The sequence below is a fragment of the Polypterus senegalus genome, chromosome 9 (genome assembly GCF_016835505.1).
Source record: "Polypterus senegalus isolate Bchr_013 chromosome 9, ASM1683550v1, whole genome shotgun sequence".
Classification (NCBI taxonomy): Eukaryota; Metazoa; Chordata; class Cladistia; order Polypteriformes; family Polypteridae; genus Polypterus; species Polypterus senegalus.
The window spans coordinates 30017023-30037790 of NC_053162.1; the positions used below are offsets into that span (position 1 = coordinate 30017023).

Genomic DNA, 20768 nt, shown 5'->3' on the forward strand with positions numbered 1-20768 from the left:
TCAAACCCTTAAGTCTCTTTTTCAATGGAATCAGAGAAGGATGACCTCTTTTGCATATTCTTCTTCCTAATTCTTTTCAGGCACTTAGCCTTCATCACTTAAATTAACTTAAATTTGGAACATTAAAAAATGAAGCTCAGAGCAAAATATTTCTTTGTACAGAGAAAATGTGCTACTGTATGTCTGTGACCTGGACAACTCATATCATAAACTATCCATAATACGCCCTTAGTAATACTTATTCACAAATAAATATTGTGTGGGCCAGTTACAGTATGTTTCTTTGTAAAAGTTTATTTTCAGAAAATAGTGCAATAGTGTTCACTGAAAATGTACAGATGACAAAATACAAGGTAACTGTGCTATGTTCAAATGGTTAGATACATTGCATATTAGCCCTAAAATGTGGATTTGAATGTGATGACGGCAGTCTGAGCCCAACAGGTCACAAACCAGTCATATATCCCAAAGATAAGTATTATCCTCAGTATATACAGTATTTTGAATGAATTGGTAAATTAAAGCTTAACTGGGAACATAATGCACAAATATTGCATAAAGGAAAGCAGAATATACAACTTTTCTAAACTTGTTTTCTTGGATTTATCTTGTCATACAGAAAGTTAGTTATAATTTTGGGGGATGTCTGGGGAAAAAAAACTTTTTAGTACCATGAATTAATGGACTGTAATACACTTCATGAATATCGGCCATATATTTTATTTTAGTAAACATTAGTCCACCTTTAGGATGTACTTGGCCATTCAAACTATCTAAATAAATAAAAATATGACCTGCCACTTTAAAACATATCCATGTCCCTTAACTGTTTAAAAAAATGGACGATAGTTACTTCTCCACTTTGTTCTAGCTGGTGGCTAACACAAACCTCTTTTCCAAATGTTTCCCCATTTAGTACTGGGCAATACAGAAAATCTCAAGTCTCTCATTCTCTGACCTGTCACTGATAAATATCTTTAACATGGATTTAATTAGGTTAATCAGGCCGTTAATCCTTGTGAGAGCCCTTTTTGCAGATGTCCGAAATGTTGAGCTATTGGACAAGCAACCCACCCCCAACCCCTTGACTTTTTAAATCATTTAAGAGCTACAGCCATGTCACCAAGCACTCATCCTAAGCATATGCCCTGAACAAGTTGCAAACATGCCTGTTAGCTTTAATGAACAAAAAGTTGTGATTCTTTCCTACTAGGATAGGAAAAAGCTACTGTACATAAGGATTAATTGAAGCTGATAAAGCTTGGTACATATAACAATGCTAAATGTATTCATTAAAAACAATCAAAATCTATGGGTACATATGCAAGGGTAAACCGCTGACTGAATTGTCCCAATATGAGTCAATGTGGGTGTGCCCTGAAATGCACTGCCACACTTTTCCAAGGTTGGTTACTGTCTTATGTCCGATGCAGCTTGAATAATCTCCGACTCTCCGTGACCCAAACTAGAGTTAAGTAGGTTGTATAATGAGTGAATTAATTATGTAAAGATGACAATGTACAGTACAACATATGAAGTAAATTCCCATAAAACATTTGAGCTTTCTAATTTGGTACACAGCTGAATGTTTGCTATCATTACTGCAAAACAGTTTCTGCATGTGGTGCTGGCAGTAGCAATACTTAGAGAAGAGAAAGAAAAACAATTACATCCAATTTCTGTGTTTGTATTTCCTTAATTTGACAAGAATGTAGTTCTGATCAACTCAAATCAATTAAAGGATCAAGTAGAGTCAGCAATTTCAACACTTTGATTTACAAATAAGGTCTTCTTAAGGCTAATCTTGTTTAATATAAAACTAATTAATTTGTGGCCTGAAGTTGTCAGCAAAAACATTCAACAGGGAGATTCACTTGAAAGAGGCCCGAAATATTCGGTTGTAACGCCCGTTAGGATGAAGCAATCTGAACCAACAAAAATATGCTATACCCTGTATACCTTGACGTATGTGTAATCGAAAGCAGTCTGTGTGGATCCTTAAAGGTATCAGAGAATATCTACAGATGTTTTATTTTAAATAACGCAACTGTGATTTATTATATTACATTACTCTCCAAAAAGAAAAACAGATATGTAAAAATAGCCCCAAAATGGACAACTAGAATAAAATAATTAAAAAAAGTCTGCTGTCTTACAAAAAGTGGCAGTACAGGTTGAGCACCCCTAATCTAAAATGTCACAGTCCATAAGTAATTCAGATTATTTTTGGATTTTGGAATATATCTGAATCTTCGTAAAACATTTGCCCTCAATTTTGTGCACTTTAAATCGCCGGAGTTTCGAGAAGGGAGCAAAATAAACTGAGCAAAAGACTTGGCTTTTTAATTTCTCACAGCATCAAAACAGCTGCTGTCTATTCAGAATCACTGTAGCCCAAGGTACAGAAGAGACAGACACGTGTACACCTAGACCACCCAGCTAATTGGCTCCATGCATTTAAGTGCTCCTGCCTACTAAGATATCTTTCTGTCAAGTGGACTATTGCATCACTATATGGCATACAACAGCAGCAAATAGAGCTTAGATAAGTGGTCTGTCTACAGAATTAACGGTACAGTACTGCTTTATTAAAGCGATGCAACTATATTCTGGAATGGCGTGATTACATTTACAAATAGACAGAATTTTAACTTCCTTTCTTCATTCATTTAGACCTGCAGTCAGAAGGTGGATGTGGTGCAGCCTTGCCCGTGCTTTTACTATTGTCAACAGGCACATTTCAGGTGTTTGCAGTACAGAAATCTGCATCTCCTGTGGCTCTGTTATCAGCTCTCTTAATAGGAGCCTTTTTCATCTTCTTTTGAAGGGGAGTGATGCATTGTTTATTTTGAATGCATATTTTACAATTCATAATTTCATAAACATTGCTGCAAATTCTTTCAGCTTTACGTCGAATCCTACACTGTCACTGTAACTGCAACTGCAACAACAGGATGCTCAACTTGCATAATGAAATAAACTCTTCATATTACTAAGCTGTTTTGTTAAATAAATAAGATGCATTAAAATATATGTATTACTTGTCTCATTTAGGTTATATGATACATCCTCTCTTAAGTTTAAATCATCTCTGGTCTTTGCTGATCCATTATATTGATGTGTTTCCTCCATTTGGTGCTTTAAAGAATGTAACCCATCATGGTCAAATATAATTGTCTGGGAAGCAGCATCTATATCAGAAAATAAATAAATACAATAACTTGAATAAAAAGAATACAAATCTAGACACAGAACAGAAAATCTCTAATCATTTTGGTGCATTTTACTGAAGACTGACATTTTATATTACAGTGTAAAACATTTCTAGAGAGAGGTTAACAAAGAAATCAGGACTAATACATATATGCCCTTCTGTTATTTCATAACAATTCAGTTTCATCCTTAAATGCTAACACATATTTGCAGAGTTAAATTTAAAGTTTAATCACCTAGATTAAAAATCTACATTAGAAACTAAAAAGAAACATTTAGGAAATAACATTGGTTGTTGAAGATTGGATTTGAAGCCAGGATTCAATATGTAAACTAAAATAAAGCCTGACCCTCACAACCCAGAAACTGAAATAGAAATCTGAATAGCCAAAAAAAAAATCATCAGTAAGCATTTTTCAAAAAGGAAAAGGTTATCATTTTCACACAAATGATGTAAACAATCACTACATGTTTTTTGTAGAGATTATTTAGATCACTGAAGACTACCAAAGTTCAAACCCATATAAAAAAAAAATAAAACTAATGATGATGGACATCTCAATCACTTAAAAGCAGTATACTTGTAAAAATCATTAAAAGATTATAAATAATTATTAAACAGAGCCTTACGTAAAGATTGTTAAAAAATAAAAGCATGCTTACAGTTATATTATGCTTTATAGTTTAGCATTTAAGCAGAGATAATATAACCTGGGTGAGGAGGCTAAAAAGAATTCAGTCAGTCAGTCATTTTCCAACCTGCTATATCTTAACACAGGGTCACGGGAGATAGCAGGAGTCAATCGCAGCCAGCACAGGGTGCAAGGCAGGAACAAATCCCAGGCAGGGCGCCAGCCCACCACAGGACACACACACACCAAGCACACACTAGGGACAATTTCAGGATCACCAATGCACCTAACCTGCATGTCTTTGGACTGTGGGAGGCAAAAAATAATGAACAAAATACTTGACACTGAGAGAAGATATAAAACTAAAATTGCTGTTATCTATTCCGAAGCTCAGTAGCACAAGGTAACTGAAGCTTAATAATTAATTTAGTACATTGTAATGAACACTGCCACAGTGGAGACAGACAGACACAAGTAAACCACCACAGCTACTAAGGTCAAAACGTTTGAGAAGTGCCTCGGTCAACTACAATATCTTTGTCATTTTAACTATTGCATCTCTACATGACATAGCAAATTTGGTTTAGATAAGCATTGTGGTCTACGGATATGCAACACGTTAAAATGCTGTGGCTATTTTATCATTGGAGGTGTGCATTTCCAATTTTTTCAGTTATTTCTTTAGACGTGCAGTCAGAACGTGGATGTTATCCAGTCTTAACAATGCATCTACTGGTACTGTTAGGCAGATACGTTGATTCAAGTGTTTTGCGCATCTCCTACACTTCTTTTCAGTTCACATTTTCATGAAAATAGCTGCAAATTCATCCAGGCTTACATTGACTCCTACACTACCATCATAAAACTGGAGAACACAGAACATACAGCTCCTACAACAACATATTGTTCAAGTTTAACATTCGTCCATTGATGCCATCAAATTCCCATGTATAATCTGTTATAGAAAGGTATTTTCCTAGCATTGGGTTATGTTTATTTTTAAAATGTGCATGAAACACACATTTACTGTATATGTCTAACAGAGTTTTTATAGGAGATTTTGAGTGTGGACTATTCATTATAAACAAGTTTGCTCTCTGTCAGAGCAAGTTAATGAGAGCACCTTTGATCTTTGCAATTCAAAATCACCACCCCTACTGTGAGTGCTGCCTTCATGAGAAATTGAATTGGTTTGGAAATGTGATACTGCATGAGCGTTCAAATTGTTACTTTTTCAGACTTTGAGCCTAGTTCTTAGGTCACAAACAAATTCCATTCTTACAAATATTCTTAACTCAAATATGTATGCAATTCAGAAAGTAAACTGAAAAATATAAAAAATAAGCTAAATGTATAGCTACAGAAACCTGTTTCTAAATAATAAATAAAATGATTATAAAGAAAAATTACTAAATTACAAAAGGCAAAATTTAAACTTAAACCTTGAACCACGTGTGTGCAAATGTCAACTTTATGCTTAAACATTCTGTAGTTTACGATAATGATGTAATTCCTTACATAATCTTTTATACAATTACTAAATGAAGTACAAAATACATTCAAGTAGATGGTGCACTGGAAAAGTTAACGCTGATGTCTATGTTCATTATTTACATTTAGGAGGATTGATGGTTCCTCTTTAAATTTTTGAGGACACTTTCAGTTTGGTTTAATGATGGCAAACCTTATTGCAGGTTAGAACCTGTTGCATCATATTTTAAAAAATATACCAATAAGAAAATATACATATGACCTTGATTTTTGGATCCTAGATGAATGTTAAGAGAACAGGAACTGCTACAGTAAATTCAAGTCCATAAGTAAATATGTGATACTTTAATATTTAAGAAGAAGAAAAAAAAACAAAAAAAAACAGCAAAACAAAATTCAGGTGAATTTGAACTTTTTGTTTCACTTACTTGTCATGTGTTATTTTTAAATTGAAAGTAATAAAAGTCTAACAAATTTTGTTTGGTATGGTATGATTTAAAAAAAGGATAAGACACAAATTGCAGTTATTTTTCTTTTTTTTTTTAATCAATATGATTCAAACAATGACTTCTACTCAATCCACTGAAGTCTAAATGGTTGCATTTTAATTGAAATGAGGGTAAGGCACTTTCTAAATCATTAATGTGTCAATATTGTATGATCAAATTGGCTGTGATCCAAAAATTCTGACAGTTACCTTTCGAAACATCTAAAAAGTATATCTGAGACTGTCAACCATATTAGACTCTCCAAATTTAAACAGGGCATTGCCTGATCACTTCCTGTATATGAACAGAAGTCATGGCCTGCTCATTAAGCATTAAAGGATTGCCACAGATAAGAGGATTATTATCTCTATATGTAGGCCTTAGCCCCAGCATGACATCTAGTGCCCTACATTGACTGCTCAAGAAAATAAAACTTTCTATAAGCAGACAGTTCTTGTTTGACATTACTTCATTGAGCAAAGCATTTCTTTCTCTAAAACGTACTATGCTACAAGAACACTGATAGATTTTACTTCAGCTGTTGATATAAAGTCTGTGTTCAAATTTCTAATCCTATTTTACATGTCTTCAGACTTATGGGCACTCATGCTTACAAGAGAAAACTCAGCCCAGTACTTCACAATCACTTCTTTACTTTCAAAAGTGTCAAGTGGTTACAAGATGTTCACTATTTTACAAATACAACAGAATACAAAGATTTAATTTATCGCATGCTGTTCAGAGTCTGAATTTCCACCAACTCTGTCACATGCACATATGAATAAAGAATACAGTGCAATGTGTAGATCTTAAAAATTCAGCATTAAAATGAGTTTTCAATGTCTGCTCAGTTGTGATAATCTATATTCTTCTATATGATGCTGTGCAATTCTGCAGATTTCCACACAATTTGGGTGTATTTACACATCATTTCCATTACCAGCCTGTGTTTTGCTTTTGTTGCATCTACTGTCATGAAAAAAAAAACGTTTGTTATTATGACTTCTGTTTCAGAAAGCTGCTGTATTAGGAGTGCCATCAAAAGGCGTCTTTCAAGCAGCTATGTGTAATATATTAGTATTTCTCTCTATCAGGTCTTGTTCTCTACTTTGTGTAGACCAACCATAGTTTGCCTCTGCTCAATGTGTAATTCTAGTCACCATGAACTGCTGCGCATAAAAGACAAAGTTTGTTTTTAAAAAAAAAATTCAAACACAGCTCATGATCTTCTTGCTACTATGCCTGATCATTTCCATAAAACTACATATGTGACTGTACCCCTTCAAAGTGTTCCTGAACTCGGAATGATGCCAATCATGACACAATGCATGATATATAAATTATACAGAGTAAAGGGGAAAAATAAATATGAAGTGTAATCCAAGTACAAAAGTAAATAAACAACGACAAAGCTTTTCAATGATGTTCTAAACAGGAGAGTCTTAGTCTATGTCATGGGAAACTTGTACACCACCTTAGTACAATAAAACATTAATTATATTTATTACCCATCTATACCCTCTTAAGCATAATCTTTCTTTTCCTTCCATTTATAATAACCTTACCTCCTGACAACACACTCACCAGGTTTTTATACTTGTGTACTGCTACTTTCAGGGTTACTCTAGGTACCTCTTCCAGGGTCGGAGTAATTCTATGAAATTACTAGGACCATTCTGCTAGAGTCACTCTGATCACACACTGAACCCCACTTCTCATTTAACACTGGAATCCCTGAAGCCTGCAAAAATATTCGTAATGCTGGGCTACCTTAATTTTCTTAGACTTCCTCATCACTGCATTAATTGCACACCAATAGCTCCTTTGTTGTGCAAAAGTGTCAGTCAGCCACAGGCCAGCAGCCTGCTAAACCATCTCTCCCAGCTAAAGTCAGACACAAATTCTCACAGCTTGAAGTCAGCTTATATGGGAGTGAGGTGTCTGGAATTATATAGGAAAATAATATATTGTTATATGAAATACATACATTTCATGTGTTGTCCGCATCTACAATGATCTGTATAAATGTAGGATGAATAACTAAAACAGAATTTTTTTTTTTCATATTCAGTTTTTATTGTTTTATTCTTGAGTAAAAGCACACTTGTTTGGTTGATTTGTTACAGACTCAAGTCAAATGTATTTTTTTATTTTATAATAGTAGCAATACTAGCAGCCCACCACTCAAAGTACTAAATGCAGGAAGGACCCGGGATTGAACTGGCAACATCTGGATTACGAAGCAGCAGTTCTTACACATGTACCAATGAAGCAGATATAGATGAGGTTGACACATTTCAACTGTGAAAGACACAAACTCACACATACATGTAAATGTCTTTACTTCATATGAATATTTGGGCTTCCGCTTTCACACAATGACAGCAACTGGTATATTGAACAATTTCTTTTTCTTTGGTTTTATGAATATAAGTACACTTGTTTCATTATACCTTTTGTGAAAGTGTTTATTTCATATTTGGACTTTGGTCTTCACACATTACACACTTCACGTCAACATTTTGTCGTTATTATTATAACATATGAAAAAACTTTCTGCTTTAGTTATGTGTTCAATGTTTCTTGCCTCACAAGAAATAGCATCCTACATTTACACAGATCATTGTAGACACAGAACACACATAAAGTGTATGTATTTCAAATAACGATATACTGTATTACTTTCCTATACAATTCCCTACACCTCACTCCCAGGTAGACTTCAGCTGTGAGTATTTTGTGTCTGACCTCAGCTGCCTCGGTGGGGGATGGGACAGCAGGCTGCCTGCCCGCGCCCGATTGACACATTTGCAAAACAAAGGCACCATCGGTGCACAATTAATGCAGCGGAGAAAGAGGTGCGAGTAAAAGAAAGGCCAGGTGGCCTGGCATTACAAATATTTTCACAGGCTTCAGGGCTTCTAGTGTTAAATGGCTAGCCACTTCTGATAGCCCTATGTAGCCTGTCTTTCATAATATGCAGCAGGTGTCCAAATATACTTTACTGTACTCCTTACCAATACCTATTAGCTTAGGAAATGTCTATCCTCATCTTCCTTTATTCTCATTCCCTGCCCTTAGAGCGTTTTAGGGAAAACTCTCCATGAAAACAGTGCATTATCCAAAAGGTGTATTCTTTCCTGCAATGGAACAAGAAATTGCATATGTTCTTACTAGTGTTGCTTCCCTGCTTGTATGGGTTTTAATTGTGTGCCCTTAACAAATGTATGTATAGCCTCATAATTTGCTTATGTAAATGTAACGGAAACTGCTTTGTTTTTCTAAGTGTAAAACATACAAAATCCACTTGAGAATGGCATTCAAACCCAGGAATTAGTTTTGTAAAGCAACAGTGCTAACTAGTGCAGTACTTGATCATTAAGAAGAGTTTGCTATGCAACTATACCAAAGAAAACACGCTAAAAACAAAAAAATGCTATATAAATCAAATTAATCCAGCAGCAAACAGATTCTAGAAAGCCAATTTATTATGAAAAAGAATAGAGAAAATGCAAGAGGAAAAAGAAGAGACATAAAAAGCACATGCTCAAATATTTTATTTTTGTCTCTAATAAGACAAGCCGTACAGATAAAAAAAAAAAAAAAGACGTCAAAAGAAATATTTACAGGTCACAGGAAAAAACACAAATAAGCAGCAGACACAATGATTATTAGACATGCTTGCATACGATAAATGTTATGCTTAAGCCATGCAAAGTGGTTCACAAGAATGTTACTTGCAGACAGAATACTACATATATAAATTTTTATTTTGCAGAAGCACAAAAAAGTAATTTAACTTGCAAAACACAATCGAATAGAGAAGATTAATTTGTTGGGGATGGGGGAGTTTATTGGCATAAAAATAAAGAATCAAAAAATATATTGCAAAGATTTTATATGCATTGTCAATACCTCCCAAAACATGTTAAAGTATTAAAAGATATTACAGCATTAACAAAAGAGATAAATTATATAAGGAACAACATTAAATTATTTGCAAGAAAAGTTTACGGTTATACAAAAGTATGTGTAAAAGCAAGACACACCTTTAACATGGAAAGGACCTTCAAAGAAACATCTATATAAACAAAATAACAAATACCCTGATTCTAAAGATAACTAATGAAAGAAATGGTGAAATTACCAAATTTTAGAAACAAATCATTTAGGCTTTGTTCAATAGTTTAAAGAAATGGTATGCACCAGCCACAGAGAAACTCATAACATTCAGAATGCTGCATAAGATCACTTGTCATCTCTAAATGATCTAGTGTGTTACACTGTGGCTGTGGGATAAAAAATATGCATTTGGTTTAGGACCCGTTAACTTCAAAAAAGGAAGGCATGTATACTACAGGAAATACCATCATGTTCAAATATTATTCATATTTGATAGGAATTGTGAACTTCATGTTAAAGATGTTGAAGGTTTATTTTTGAAATAATTTCAGAACTAGACCCATGCTTCCCCATGCACCGCACCTTCTCTTCTCCTGGCCCGTTGCAGCTCTCTTTCCAGGATGTGCCTAAGCTCTTCATTACTTTTAATTCCCTCTTCCAACTGTTGCCTGAGATTATGAACAGCATCAAGCTCTACCTGCAAATTCTGAATACTCGGAATGCTGTTTTAAAACAGAAAGAAACAAGATATAATATCAGAGAGTTTTTTCCCCCCCAATTACTTTGTTTAATGTACCACCCTGTTTCAAAAAAAGTTGGGCTACAGTGTACAATGTAAATAAAAACAGAATGCAATGATCTACAAATAATTTAAATCCAATATTTAATTGAAAACAGAACAAAGGTAACATGTCAAAGTTGAAACCGAGAAATGCTACTGGTTTTTAAAAAATATATTGCTACCTGGACACATTTCGCTACCTGTTGACTAACAGAGCTTTGGACAAGGTATGAAAGGAGATGGTAATTACACAGTGATAGTTGTACAAGGGCAACTAAAATGCAGACAGAAATTGCTAGCATAAACATTTGCCAAAGTTTCAGTCATTTGCTTGCAGAAAGGTCTGACAGTATTAATGTGAGACAATACTTAATGTAAATAAAGGGCACTGAGGTTGCAGAGATTACAGAAACAAGTTGATTTATTTCCAACACCATCTAGCACTAAAAGTTAAAAGTTATCTAATTCTCAGGGAAAAATACATATTACCGAACACTAGCAAAGAGATATTACTACATTGTTTGGCTTGGACAGTTCAACAATTTAACATTTAGTGTACTTAAAATAGGTTCATATTCTCAATGATTTTACAGACTATTCTGGAACGGGCAGAACCTCTTCTGTTATTCTAACAACTGGGGCCAAGTCCTTTTATAATGAAGACAAAATGTGACAATTTAATTCCTGGAATGGCTGCATAGCGTCGCCTGTGTGGGTAAAATTAACGTGCTGTTTTGATCACAGGGGGATAAGTCAACCACAAGCTCATTGAAAAGAGAAAAACAACCAAACAACAATGCTGTATGTGCTGAAAAAGTGTTATAGGATTCTGTTAGAAGACATAGACATAAACCATGGCCTGAACAAGTGGATCATCCTTCTATCCGAAGCCATGGGTGCTCAGTGTTCGCTATTTCCTTTAGTATTAAATCAATTACCAAATTGGATCATCCACCTTATTCATCTGACTTAGCCCCTTGTGGTATCTGACTCTTGCCAAAAATAAAAATTGCCATAAAAGGACACAGAGTTTCAGACATTTCTGATATCTAGTGTAACGTGACAAAAAGAGCCCAAAGGTATTCAAGAAACATGAGTTCCAAGTATGTTACTAGTAATGTCTGATGCATCTAACTACATGCATAGCTGCAGAAGGAGATTATAGATTAGGTGATAGTAGCTGTTAGTGCCCAAATACACAAATTTTATTTTCAGTTTTATTCCAGGAATTATATTGCCACACCTTGTATTGATTATGAAAATAACTTTGTATCAAATCTCCTCTACATTTTAAAACTATTGTTAAAAAGTATACTTGTAGAACAATTCCTACCTGTAAGGCTGTTTGATAGCACTTGCTAGGCTAACATACAGCTGTTGCTCCTTTTTCAAGGCATTGTTCAGATAATTATATTCTTGTATTACTTTTTCAAGATTGGGCAAAGCCTGGAAAATGAACAAAAACTGGTAAAATTCAACAAAGAACAAAATAAACAGACATTATTACATGTTTTAATTGAACATGCTTTCATTTGCTGATATTTGTACAAATGGAGTAATCTTCCATTGCTATGCTGACAACAGACAGCCAGTTCATCTTGGGGACATTTTTCAAGTTAGAGAAATTATTTACAAAAAACATTGAGAGAAAACAGTAAGCTAATCAGAGAAATCCCCCTTCTTAGTGGATCCAAATAAATTACTAAGAGTTCTATTTAGCACAAACTGCTTCCAAGGCTGGAAAATGTTAGATTTAAGAAGTCTGAGAAATTACTTAGCCCCTGTGGTACATGAAAATATATATTATTTTTGGAACAACTTGGATAGCACACTGATATCACACAGAGTATCAACTTTATCCGAGATATACACTCTTCAGACTTTTGTGCCTACATGGAATATAGAATTTTTTCAAATACGTCTATGATTACACTATTCATTTATCTTTTGCTTAAGCTAAACACACTGTGTGACCCACACATCAAAGCCTATCACACTTAAATTAGTAGGTCGTCTTTGAATTTTATTAGCATCATAATATTCTTCTTGTAATAAGGTCAAAGACACACATGCTATTCCTGATGTGACCTCAAAGGAACATTCTTGTGTTGTATTCCATGCAGCATGGGCACTATATAACTAAGCAATCACAGAAGTAGAAAGCAGGGTCAATGTCCGCTTTTACCCTAAAATCTATCCTACAGCAAGAAAATGGGCAAAAAACCTTGGCTAATAGCAAACTTAAAGCACTTTGAAATATTTCTTCAAAACATGACTGTAGATTGATGAAGTAGTGGCATAAAGTTGAAATTATCACTGTATGACAAAAGTGGGCATTGTATTTTCTGCTAGGCCTCAATGGCTCACCACACCTGTAAAGGCAACCGATTTAACAGGGATTCAAACATCCATTAATTACCTTCTCATACATTGCATTCCAAAATAAGGAAGTGAACTCTTCATACCAGAACCAGCCATTACTTTATCTGATATCAAAATTATAAAACAGAGTTGAACTGACATCTTTGCAGTGGTCTTCTTGCAAAGACTCTTTCAGGCCAGAAGTTGCCAAGATACTCAAGTCCAAACAAAGAGCTATAATTCAGTAAATGACACATCTGCTGGATAAAATAGCAACCCTGATTTGAACTGGAAATGATTTTATTCCAATTTTGGAAAGATTACAAAATACTTAAAAACTATCTGCATCCATATTCCTACAGAGAGGGGAACAGTGACTGAACTTGAAGGGATCTCCCAAAGGAGCTATGCTCACACTTTCCAAAATGACTGAAAATAAGAAAGCTGATGAGCCACTCACTCTCTGGGGAGGTGAAAACTGGCAATCTCTTTTTATTGTGATTCTGAAAGCTGAGATTCAGTCTGCTAAGCCAAGCGCTGACCCCAGTCTGTCTAATGATGTGGATCTGTACGTTACAGTAGAATTAAATCTGATGTTGAGAAGTCTATGAAAATGTGAAATTTCAGTTCATCTTATTATTAATGATGTGTGATCACTTGTCCATGAGGTGCTCTGTTTTTTTCTCAGCTCACCTTCAGCACAATATAAACCTATTAAGATGTGGTACTGTAAAACTATCTGTGCCAAGATAAATCAGAACTCTAAATAACCAGTAAATAGAAAGCCTCTTCTTTATAACTGTTTTCTTATCTAGTCTGTCTGTATCCTATCATATAGGTCAATATATATGAAGTTATCAAACTTCTATAATCATTGTGTTTATCAATGAATTTTATTATTTTGTTTCTTAAAACAAGTGTGTTTCAGCTACTTTTATAGAATTCTAATGGCTGCAAACTGCCTCCTACAACAGAGAAAGGTAATGTAAAGTAGGAGACTTACTAAATTATTGAATTACTGGTAATGCCGAAGGTCAATTAATTATCAGTTTTTACCAAATAAAATACCTCAACCATTCCTAACCATGTTTGAGACCCTTACAGATTTCAGGTAAAGATATTTTTGTAAACATTAACTGAAAGATATCATGGTATATAATTGAAAATTTGCCTAAACTTTGTTGTAACTGTTATTGATGGTTTTATTTTGTATTTATAAAGCAGTGCTTCTTTGCTTTATTATTTTAAAGCCATATGCAAGAGCTGTGTTATTAATTTCAGTCTGTCTTCCTTTTCCTTGTTATGTAACTCTTACTGCTACAGTACAAAATGAAATTCACCACCTATATAAAGCTATTAAATCATGAGAAACTTCACTTTGCTCTGTAGCAGTCTTCTATAATACAAATAGCTGAACTTTAATTCACTATACATTTCAGTCCTAAATATTTAAACAGGATAGTATTTTAATCCATTTTGAGATAGTTGCTCAACTACTGTATTAAAAATACAATAAAAACAACCAACTAATTAAAAAAAATATTGTTCAGATTATTATAGACTTTGATATGGTAAGAAATGTTCAGAAATACCTCTTCACTGCTGACTCCTTTCTGTGTTTCTAACTTTTGGGGAAAATGAGGGAGTTTTTTATCTTCATATTCTACAGCACTTTTCTGTGAATGGTCTTTTCCCAGTACACTTTCTGAAATATTTCTAAATTTCAAACGAAGTTCCTAGAATAAAAATAGGTTTCAGTCATATATGCATTCACTACCGTCAATGAAAGTATGAAACCTCTTTGAATGAAACCCAGCTTTGAAAAGTAAGTCAGAAGAAGAGGGTTATAAAAAAAAAACCAAAAAAAAAAACACTTTTCAAACATTCCCATGTATATCTGTTAAAATGTATTTTTATTTCTTCCATGCACAATGTGAAGTGCTACACCCATTTTACAATTCACAAACCAATATACAGTGTCTGAAATATTAATGCTTTAGTGGTGAACATAATATTTCAGTATCTATATATATAATTCACTAAGGCAAGACACCCATGGGAAACACGCTGGAAGGGGCGTGGATTCACTAAGCTGCCGACAAGACAGACACCTATGGGGCATGCAGTTAGGAGCCACGCCCACCAACTCCAAGACCATTGGATACGACGACAACTCGCAGAGCCACGCCCACGAATTCGGACCCGACGACACAGAAAGAACAGCGTCATTTATATTCGTCTGTCTTGGAGGCCTCATGTACTTCCGAGCCACCTTGACTGTTCATAGAGGCATGTTCCTCGTGGAGGCGAGTCGCCATATGCAGTGTGTGAAACAGTTTGCGAGGGGTATCCCATGGAATCCTTAAAACAATCCTTTACAACTAAGGTTAAAACACAATGAAGTAAGCAATCTTTAAAAAACGACTTTTTGGTTACGACGCACGACCTCGTGCAACATAGCAAACTGTTTTACACGCTACATACAGCAATTCGCATCCGCGACAAACATGCGTCTTCTTCACTCACGGACAATTATATGTTGCTCTCTCCAGAGTTCCATCTTTTCATTCACTTTCTGTTGTGTCCTCAAACCCTCCCTTTTTAGACAACTGTGTCTTTCCAGAAGTGTTCAACCATCAATAAATAATTATGCGGTGTTTGTTATGCCGCGGGTTCACTATTGTGTTGTATTTTGCTCTCTCTAGAGTTCCATCTTTCCATTCACTTACTGTTGTATTCTCACACCAACCCGTTTTAGACAACCGTGTCTTTCCAGAAGTGTTAAGCATTCAATAAATAATTATGCATGAGACTGAGCGTGTGTCTAGACGTGGGTAAGCCATTGAACCCCATTCAGACTGCAAACCGTGGAATTCCCACTAAGTGCGACTCATACGCTCCCACTGTTTTCGTCCCTACCCTTTGTACACACCCCCCCTCCCACCTCGCTACTATGGTGGTCGGTTGTCTTGGTGGATTATATATAGAAAAGCAGCCAAAACCGCACAGAGCAATGAAACGTCTACGTGAGTCACAGGTGCTTCTGGACTGTGCAAAGACGAGAACGACTCAAATGACGAGTTGGAGGTGGGCACATGAGCGGGCAGTGCATACTGAACGAGAAATCAGCAGACTAGCATGACGGAGGGAGCTGAATGGATGTCCTTCTCTCCTCCCGTTCCACACTCCGCGACTGAGTGCCGTGCACCAGCATCCCTCCGTCTGGCAAGAGAAGGCGTGAAGGCGGTCCACCAGTTTTCAGTCACGGACGATTGTGTGTTGGTTTGTTCCGTGCATTCTTATAATGTTGCTTTTCTTGCTGATTTATTACATTACCGATTTTTCAAAAATTAAATTTTCTCCCTGTGCTTAAAAATCATTAAAAAACTGCCCTTATTACGCGGCGTATGGTACAATATGGTAGAATTACAATTATACAGTCATGTGCCGACTTACAGCTTCATCTGGGAGCAGCCATTTGGCCATAAATCAAATTTGGTGTATGTTGGTCACAACTGGAGCTCTGTGGGTCTGCTTTTGGTGACTGGTACGCATACTTTAACTAAGGGTACAGAGTAGTAAAAAACAATTTTCAAGCCTTGGGTCAAATGCGTAAGAATTATCCCTTTTGAGCAGTGCCAATCAAAACAAAAATTAAAGGGCCCTACAGGAGTCAGAAAAAGAAGAACACCCAATAAAATAATATCGAAAGACTAATTACTATTTACATTGCATTTCTGTCTTCATGATGAAAGAAGAAAGTGTGAACCATCTGCACAGATTAGAAACAAAAAAAGACCTGCCAGCTATAACTTCAAAACAAAAATGCTGCATGGCATGGTCAATCAGTGCCCTGAATATTTGAACTCTGTGATCACAAAGATATTTTTTGTTAATTATTGCTAGTTTGCAGCCATTTGCAGGTTGCAGCGTCAGTACACAAAGGAAGGCAGCTGAGAGACTGATACCTCTGCTGCCCCACCACTACTGCTCTCACTGCTTCTATGAAGTATATATCATTCTATTACTAGCAGTGCTGATGCAAGTACTTGATAAACAAAAGGTGTATAGCCTTTGTGCCTAGTAGCGGATGGTTTTGGCAATTTCTGGAATATTTTTAATCTATTTTCCTGTGGCCTCAGCTGTAAATCGGTTCATAACTGTATGTATAAGAGTACTTTAGGTAGACTAATATTCAAACATAATATATTAACGTTTTAGGAAATCATGTAATAGTCCACCTAAAACCATCTTTTCTTCGAAACCAGTAACAGACATAAGATGTACAAATCTGTTCTTTTCCTTTAAAGACAGCTGGAGTCTGAAGTCTCCTATCTGCTAAGAGTATTAAAATCAGTCAATACCTTAATATAAAGAATGTAAGCCACATGAGGCCCTTGCCATCATACATAACAGATTCAAAGTTTGCTCAATGGCTTCAGCATACAATAATTGTTCATTTTTGTGCTTAAACATTAACATACATTTCACAGTTTTCACTTTAGTATGCAAAACGGTCTAGATTATTATCTTATTTAAATGAAAGCACTGTGATATTGTCTTTTTTTATGTACAATTTTAGTATGCCCAAGGTTGAAAACCAGTCCCTGTGTGAATGACATTGCGGCTTTGAGTGTATGCTGGTTCTAACCCAGTGTTGCAGAGGCCTGGGTAAAAACATTGCCTGATTAATCATTATTTCTCATTTAAAAGATTCAATATCGATTCTTAAAGTCTCAAGATCCATCTCGTGAATCTCTGTCCTGCTCAATTAACATATGTAGATTTTTGCTCATCTTTCGTTTTTGGTGTTCGATCCAGCAGATGGTGCTAATGCTCCTGTTAACAATTTCTTCAGAAAAACATTTAACCACTCCGCATAAAAAGGTGTGTCCTCTTTTAAGTGAAATCAGTATCTTAGACACTTAAATCAGATGTGTGGACTTACTACCGATTGAAATGGCATTGGTAAAGAACTGGATAAAACCAAAGCCATGTGTAAGATGTGCAGCTCAGAAGTTAATTATTGTCATGACAGAACAAATATGAGAAATCGCATATCTAAACATTACCCAGAAACATTATCTCAGTCAACATCCACACGAGTAGAGCCTAAACAATCTACACTGGAGCTGCAAGGTTCTGTTTAATTTGCCTCATTCTCAAAAAATAACAGAATCTACAAGTACCTCCATAATAGCACCGTTATCAGTCACAATGGCTGGTTCTTTTCCTTTTATGTTCCATTCATTCACTGCTACTGTTGCTAGATCCTCATTTTAAAATGCTTCCCTTTTGTAAGAGGACTGTCGGGAGACATTTTCGAGACTGATTAAAGTGACTTTTACAAGCAAGCAACTGAAGATGTGTGTAATTTGTAGAATTACAGACAGACATGAGTATTTCCAATGTCCCGCTTTTGACTAATCAAAGATTTTAAATGACCAACAGTGGAATAAATCTGGCTAACAGGGTTGAAGGGTGTATATATGGAGATTCATAACACAAAAATAGGTTATTAAATAACATTTTTTATTTAAGGAGCAAAATTTTATTATTTTATAATAATATTATTTATAAGATGATACAGATGTTTTATAAAGTAGAGGTCATTGCATTGTATTAAAACAAGGAGCCCCCCATAATATGTGTCGGCTCTGATATGGCAATACATATTTTAGTTAAATTATGGTAATTTTGAATGAGTGCAATGCTGTGAAAAAAGATATCAGTGCTGATACACAGCCCTAGTGCTGCAGGGAAAACTCTGGACTCACAGCAAAGCTGTCCTGGATTAATTTGGTTTGAGGTTGTTATATTACATGTTATGTAGTCTAGTTCATGTTATAAGTCAGGCATATAATTAAACAAAAGCACCTAGTGAAGAAAAGTGTACATTTCTTTTTGTAGTAACTTAAAAGCCACAGCACTGTTACTGAATTTTAATATTTTTGTTTGAAAATTCTGCAGGCTGCCAAATAAAAATTTTCAGATGTCAGACAATGATTCAAATACTACCCCTTATTTAATAGTACAACGATATAGTTAAAAAATATGCAGAATTTGTTTTGATGAACACAAACATAGTAAGTTAAAGTGAATGCAAAATAAAAACAGCACTACAATACTGAATTGTAAAACATAATTATTGTCTCTCAACTTACCAGTATACTTTCATCTTTAGCAGCTAGTGATTTGGACAAAGACTCTATGTTCTCAGTCTGAGATCTATAACGAATTTCAAGATCCTTCAGCAAAGAACGAAGGTCTGCAACTTCAGTCTGAAAACAGAAATGTTTATTAACTCAATCATTCATAACAATATTTACAAATATACACAAAAGAAATGCACTAAGTGCATGAAATAGATTTAGTGAACTTAATTTTTATTATTTATGCTGACAATGCAATTTAAAGACAGGACTCCTATATTTAAATTAGGTATTTGATCTAGTAAATTAGAAATTAATGGATGTAATGTGTATACACTGACTGAAGTCATACTGCAAATTTGATAAACCATTCACAATACATAATGCTGTTAATTTGCCTTTCTCTTAGACTCTAACAGCCACATACATCAAATGAGAGATTTTAAAGCAATTCCCATATAAAATAGTAGATGTGCTCTAGAAATTACTAGATTAGGCATAATATATACAGTGGTGTGAAAAACTATTTGCCCCCTTCCTGATTTCTTATTCTTTTGCATGTTTGTCACACAAAATGTTTCTGATCATCAAACACATTTAACCTTTAGTCAAATATAACACAAGTAAACACAAAATGCAGTTTTTAAATGATGGTTTTTATTATTTAGGAAGAAAAAAAATCCAAACCTACATGGCCCTGTGTGAAAAAGTAATTGCCCCCTGAACCTAATAACTGGTTGGGCCACCCTTAGCAGCAATAACTGAAATCAAGCGTTTGCGATAACTTGCAATGAGTCTTTTACAGCGCTCTGGAGGAATTTTGGCCCACTCATCTTTGCAGAATTGTTGTAATTCAGCTTTATTTGAGGGTTTTCTAGCATGAACCGCCTTTTTAAGGTCATGCCATAGCATCTCAATTGGATTCAGGTCAGGACTTTGACTAGGCCACTCCAAAGTCTTCTTTTTGTTTTTCTTCAGCCATTCAGAGGTGAATTTGCTGGTGTGTTTTGGGTCATTATCCTGTTGCAGCACCCAAGATCGCTTCAGCTTGAGTTGACGAACAGATGGCCGGACATTCTCCTTCAGGATTTTTTGGTAGACAGTAGAATTCATGGTTCCATCTATCACAGCAAGCCTTCCAGGTCCTGAAGCAGCAAAACAACCCCAGACCATCACACTACCACCACCATATTTTACTGTTGGCATGATGTTCTTTTTCTGAAATGCTGTGTTCCTTTTACGCCAGATGTAACGGACATTTGCCTTCCAAAAAGTTCAACTTTTGTCTCATCAGTCCACAAGGTATTTTCCCAAAAGTCTTGGCAATCATTGAGATGTTTCCTAGCAAAATTGAGACGAGCCCTAATGTTCTTTTTGCTTAAAAGTGGTTTGCGTCTTGGAAATCTGCCATGCAGGCCGTTTTTGCCCAGTCTCTTTCTTATGGTGGAGTCGTGAACACTGACCTTAACTGAGGCAAGTGAGGCCTGCAGTTCTTTAGACGTTGTCCTGGGGTTTTTTGTGACCTCTCGGATGAGTCGTCTCTGCGCTCTTAGGGTAAATTTGGTTGGCCGGCCACTCCTGGGAAGGTTCACCACTGTTCCATGTTTTTGCCATTTGTGGATAATGGCTCTCACTATGGTTCGCTGGAGTCCCAAAGGTTTAGAAATGGCTTTATAACCTTTACCAGACTGATAAATCTCAATTACTTCTGTTCTCATTTATTCCTGAATTTCTTTGGATCTTGGCA

At 35.4% G+C, this 20768-nt stretch overlaps 1 protein-coding gene across 4 annotated transcripts in view; it reads right to left on the reverse strand.

Annotated features, from left to right (window-relative positions):
- The window catches only part of cdk5rap2 (CDK5 regulatory subunit associated protein 2), a 172594-nt gene that overhangs the window by 82728 nt on the left and 69098 nt on the right, over window positions 1-20768 (reverse strand). For all 4 annotated transcript variants that reach the window (XM_039762824.1, XM_039762822.1, XM_039762821.1 and 1 more), the window contains exons 22-26: window positions 19034-19150; window positions 14462-14605; window positions 11842-11954; window positions 10310-10449; window positions 3042-3191 (exon numbers count right to left, since the gene is read on the reverse strand). In XM_039762824.1, the coding sequence (XP_039618758.1) occupies window positions 3042-3191; window positions 10310-10449; window positions 11842-11954; window positions 14462-14605; window positions 19034-19150 (664 nt within the window). The remainder of the gene's footprint in view (window positions 1-3041; window positions 3192-10309; window positions 10450-11841; window positions 11955-14461; window positions 14606-19033; window positions 19151-20768) is intronic.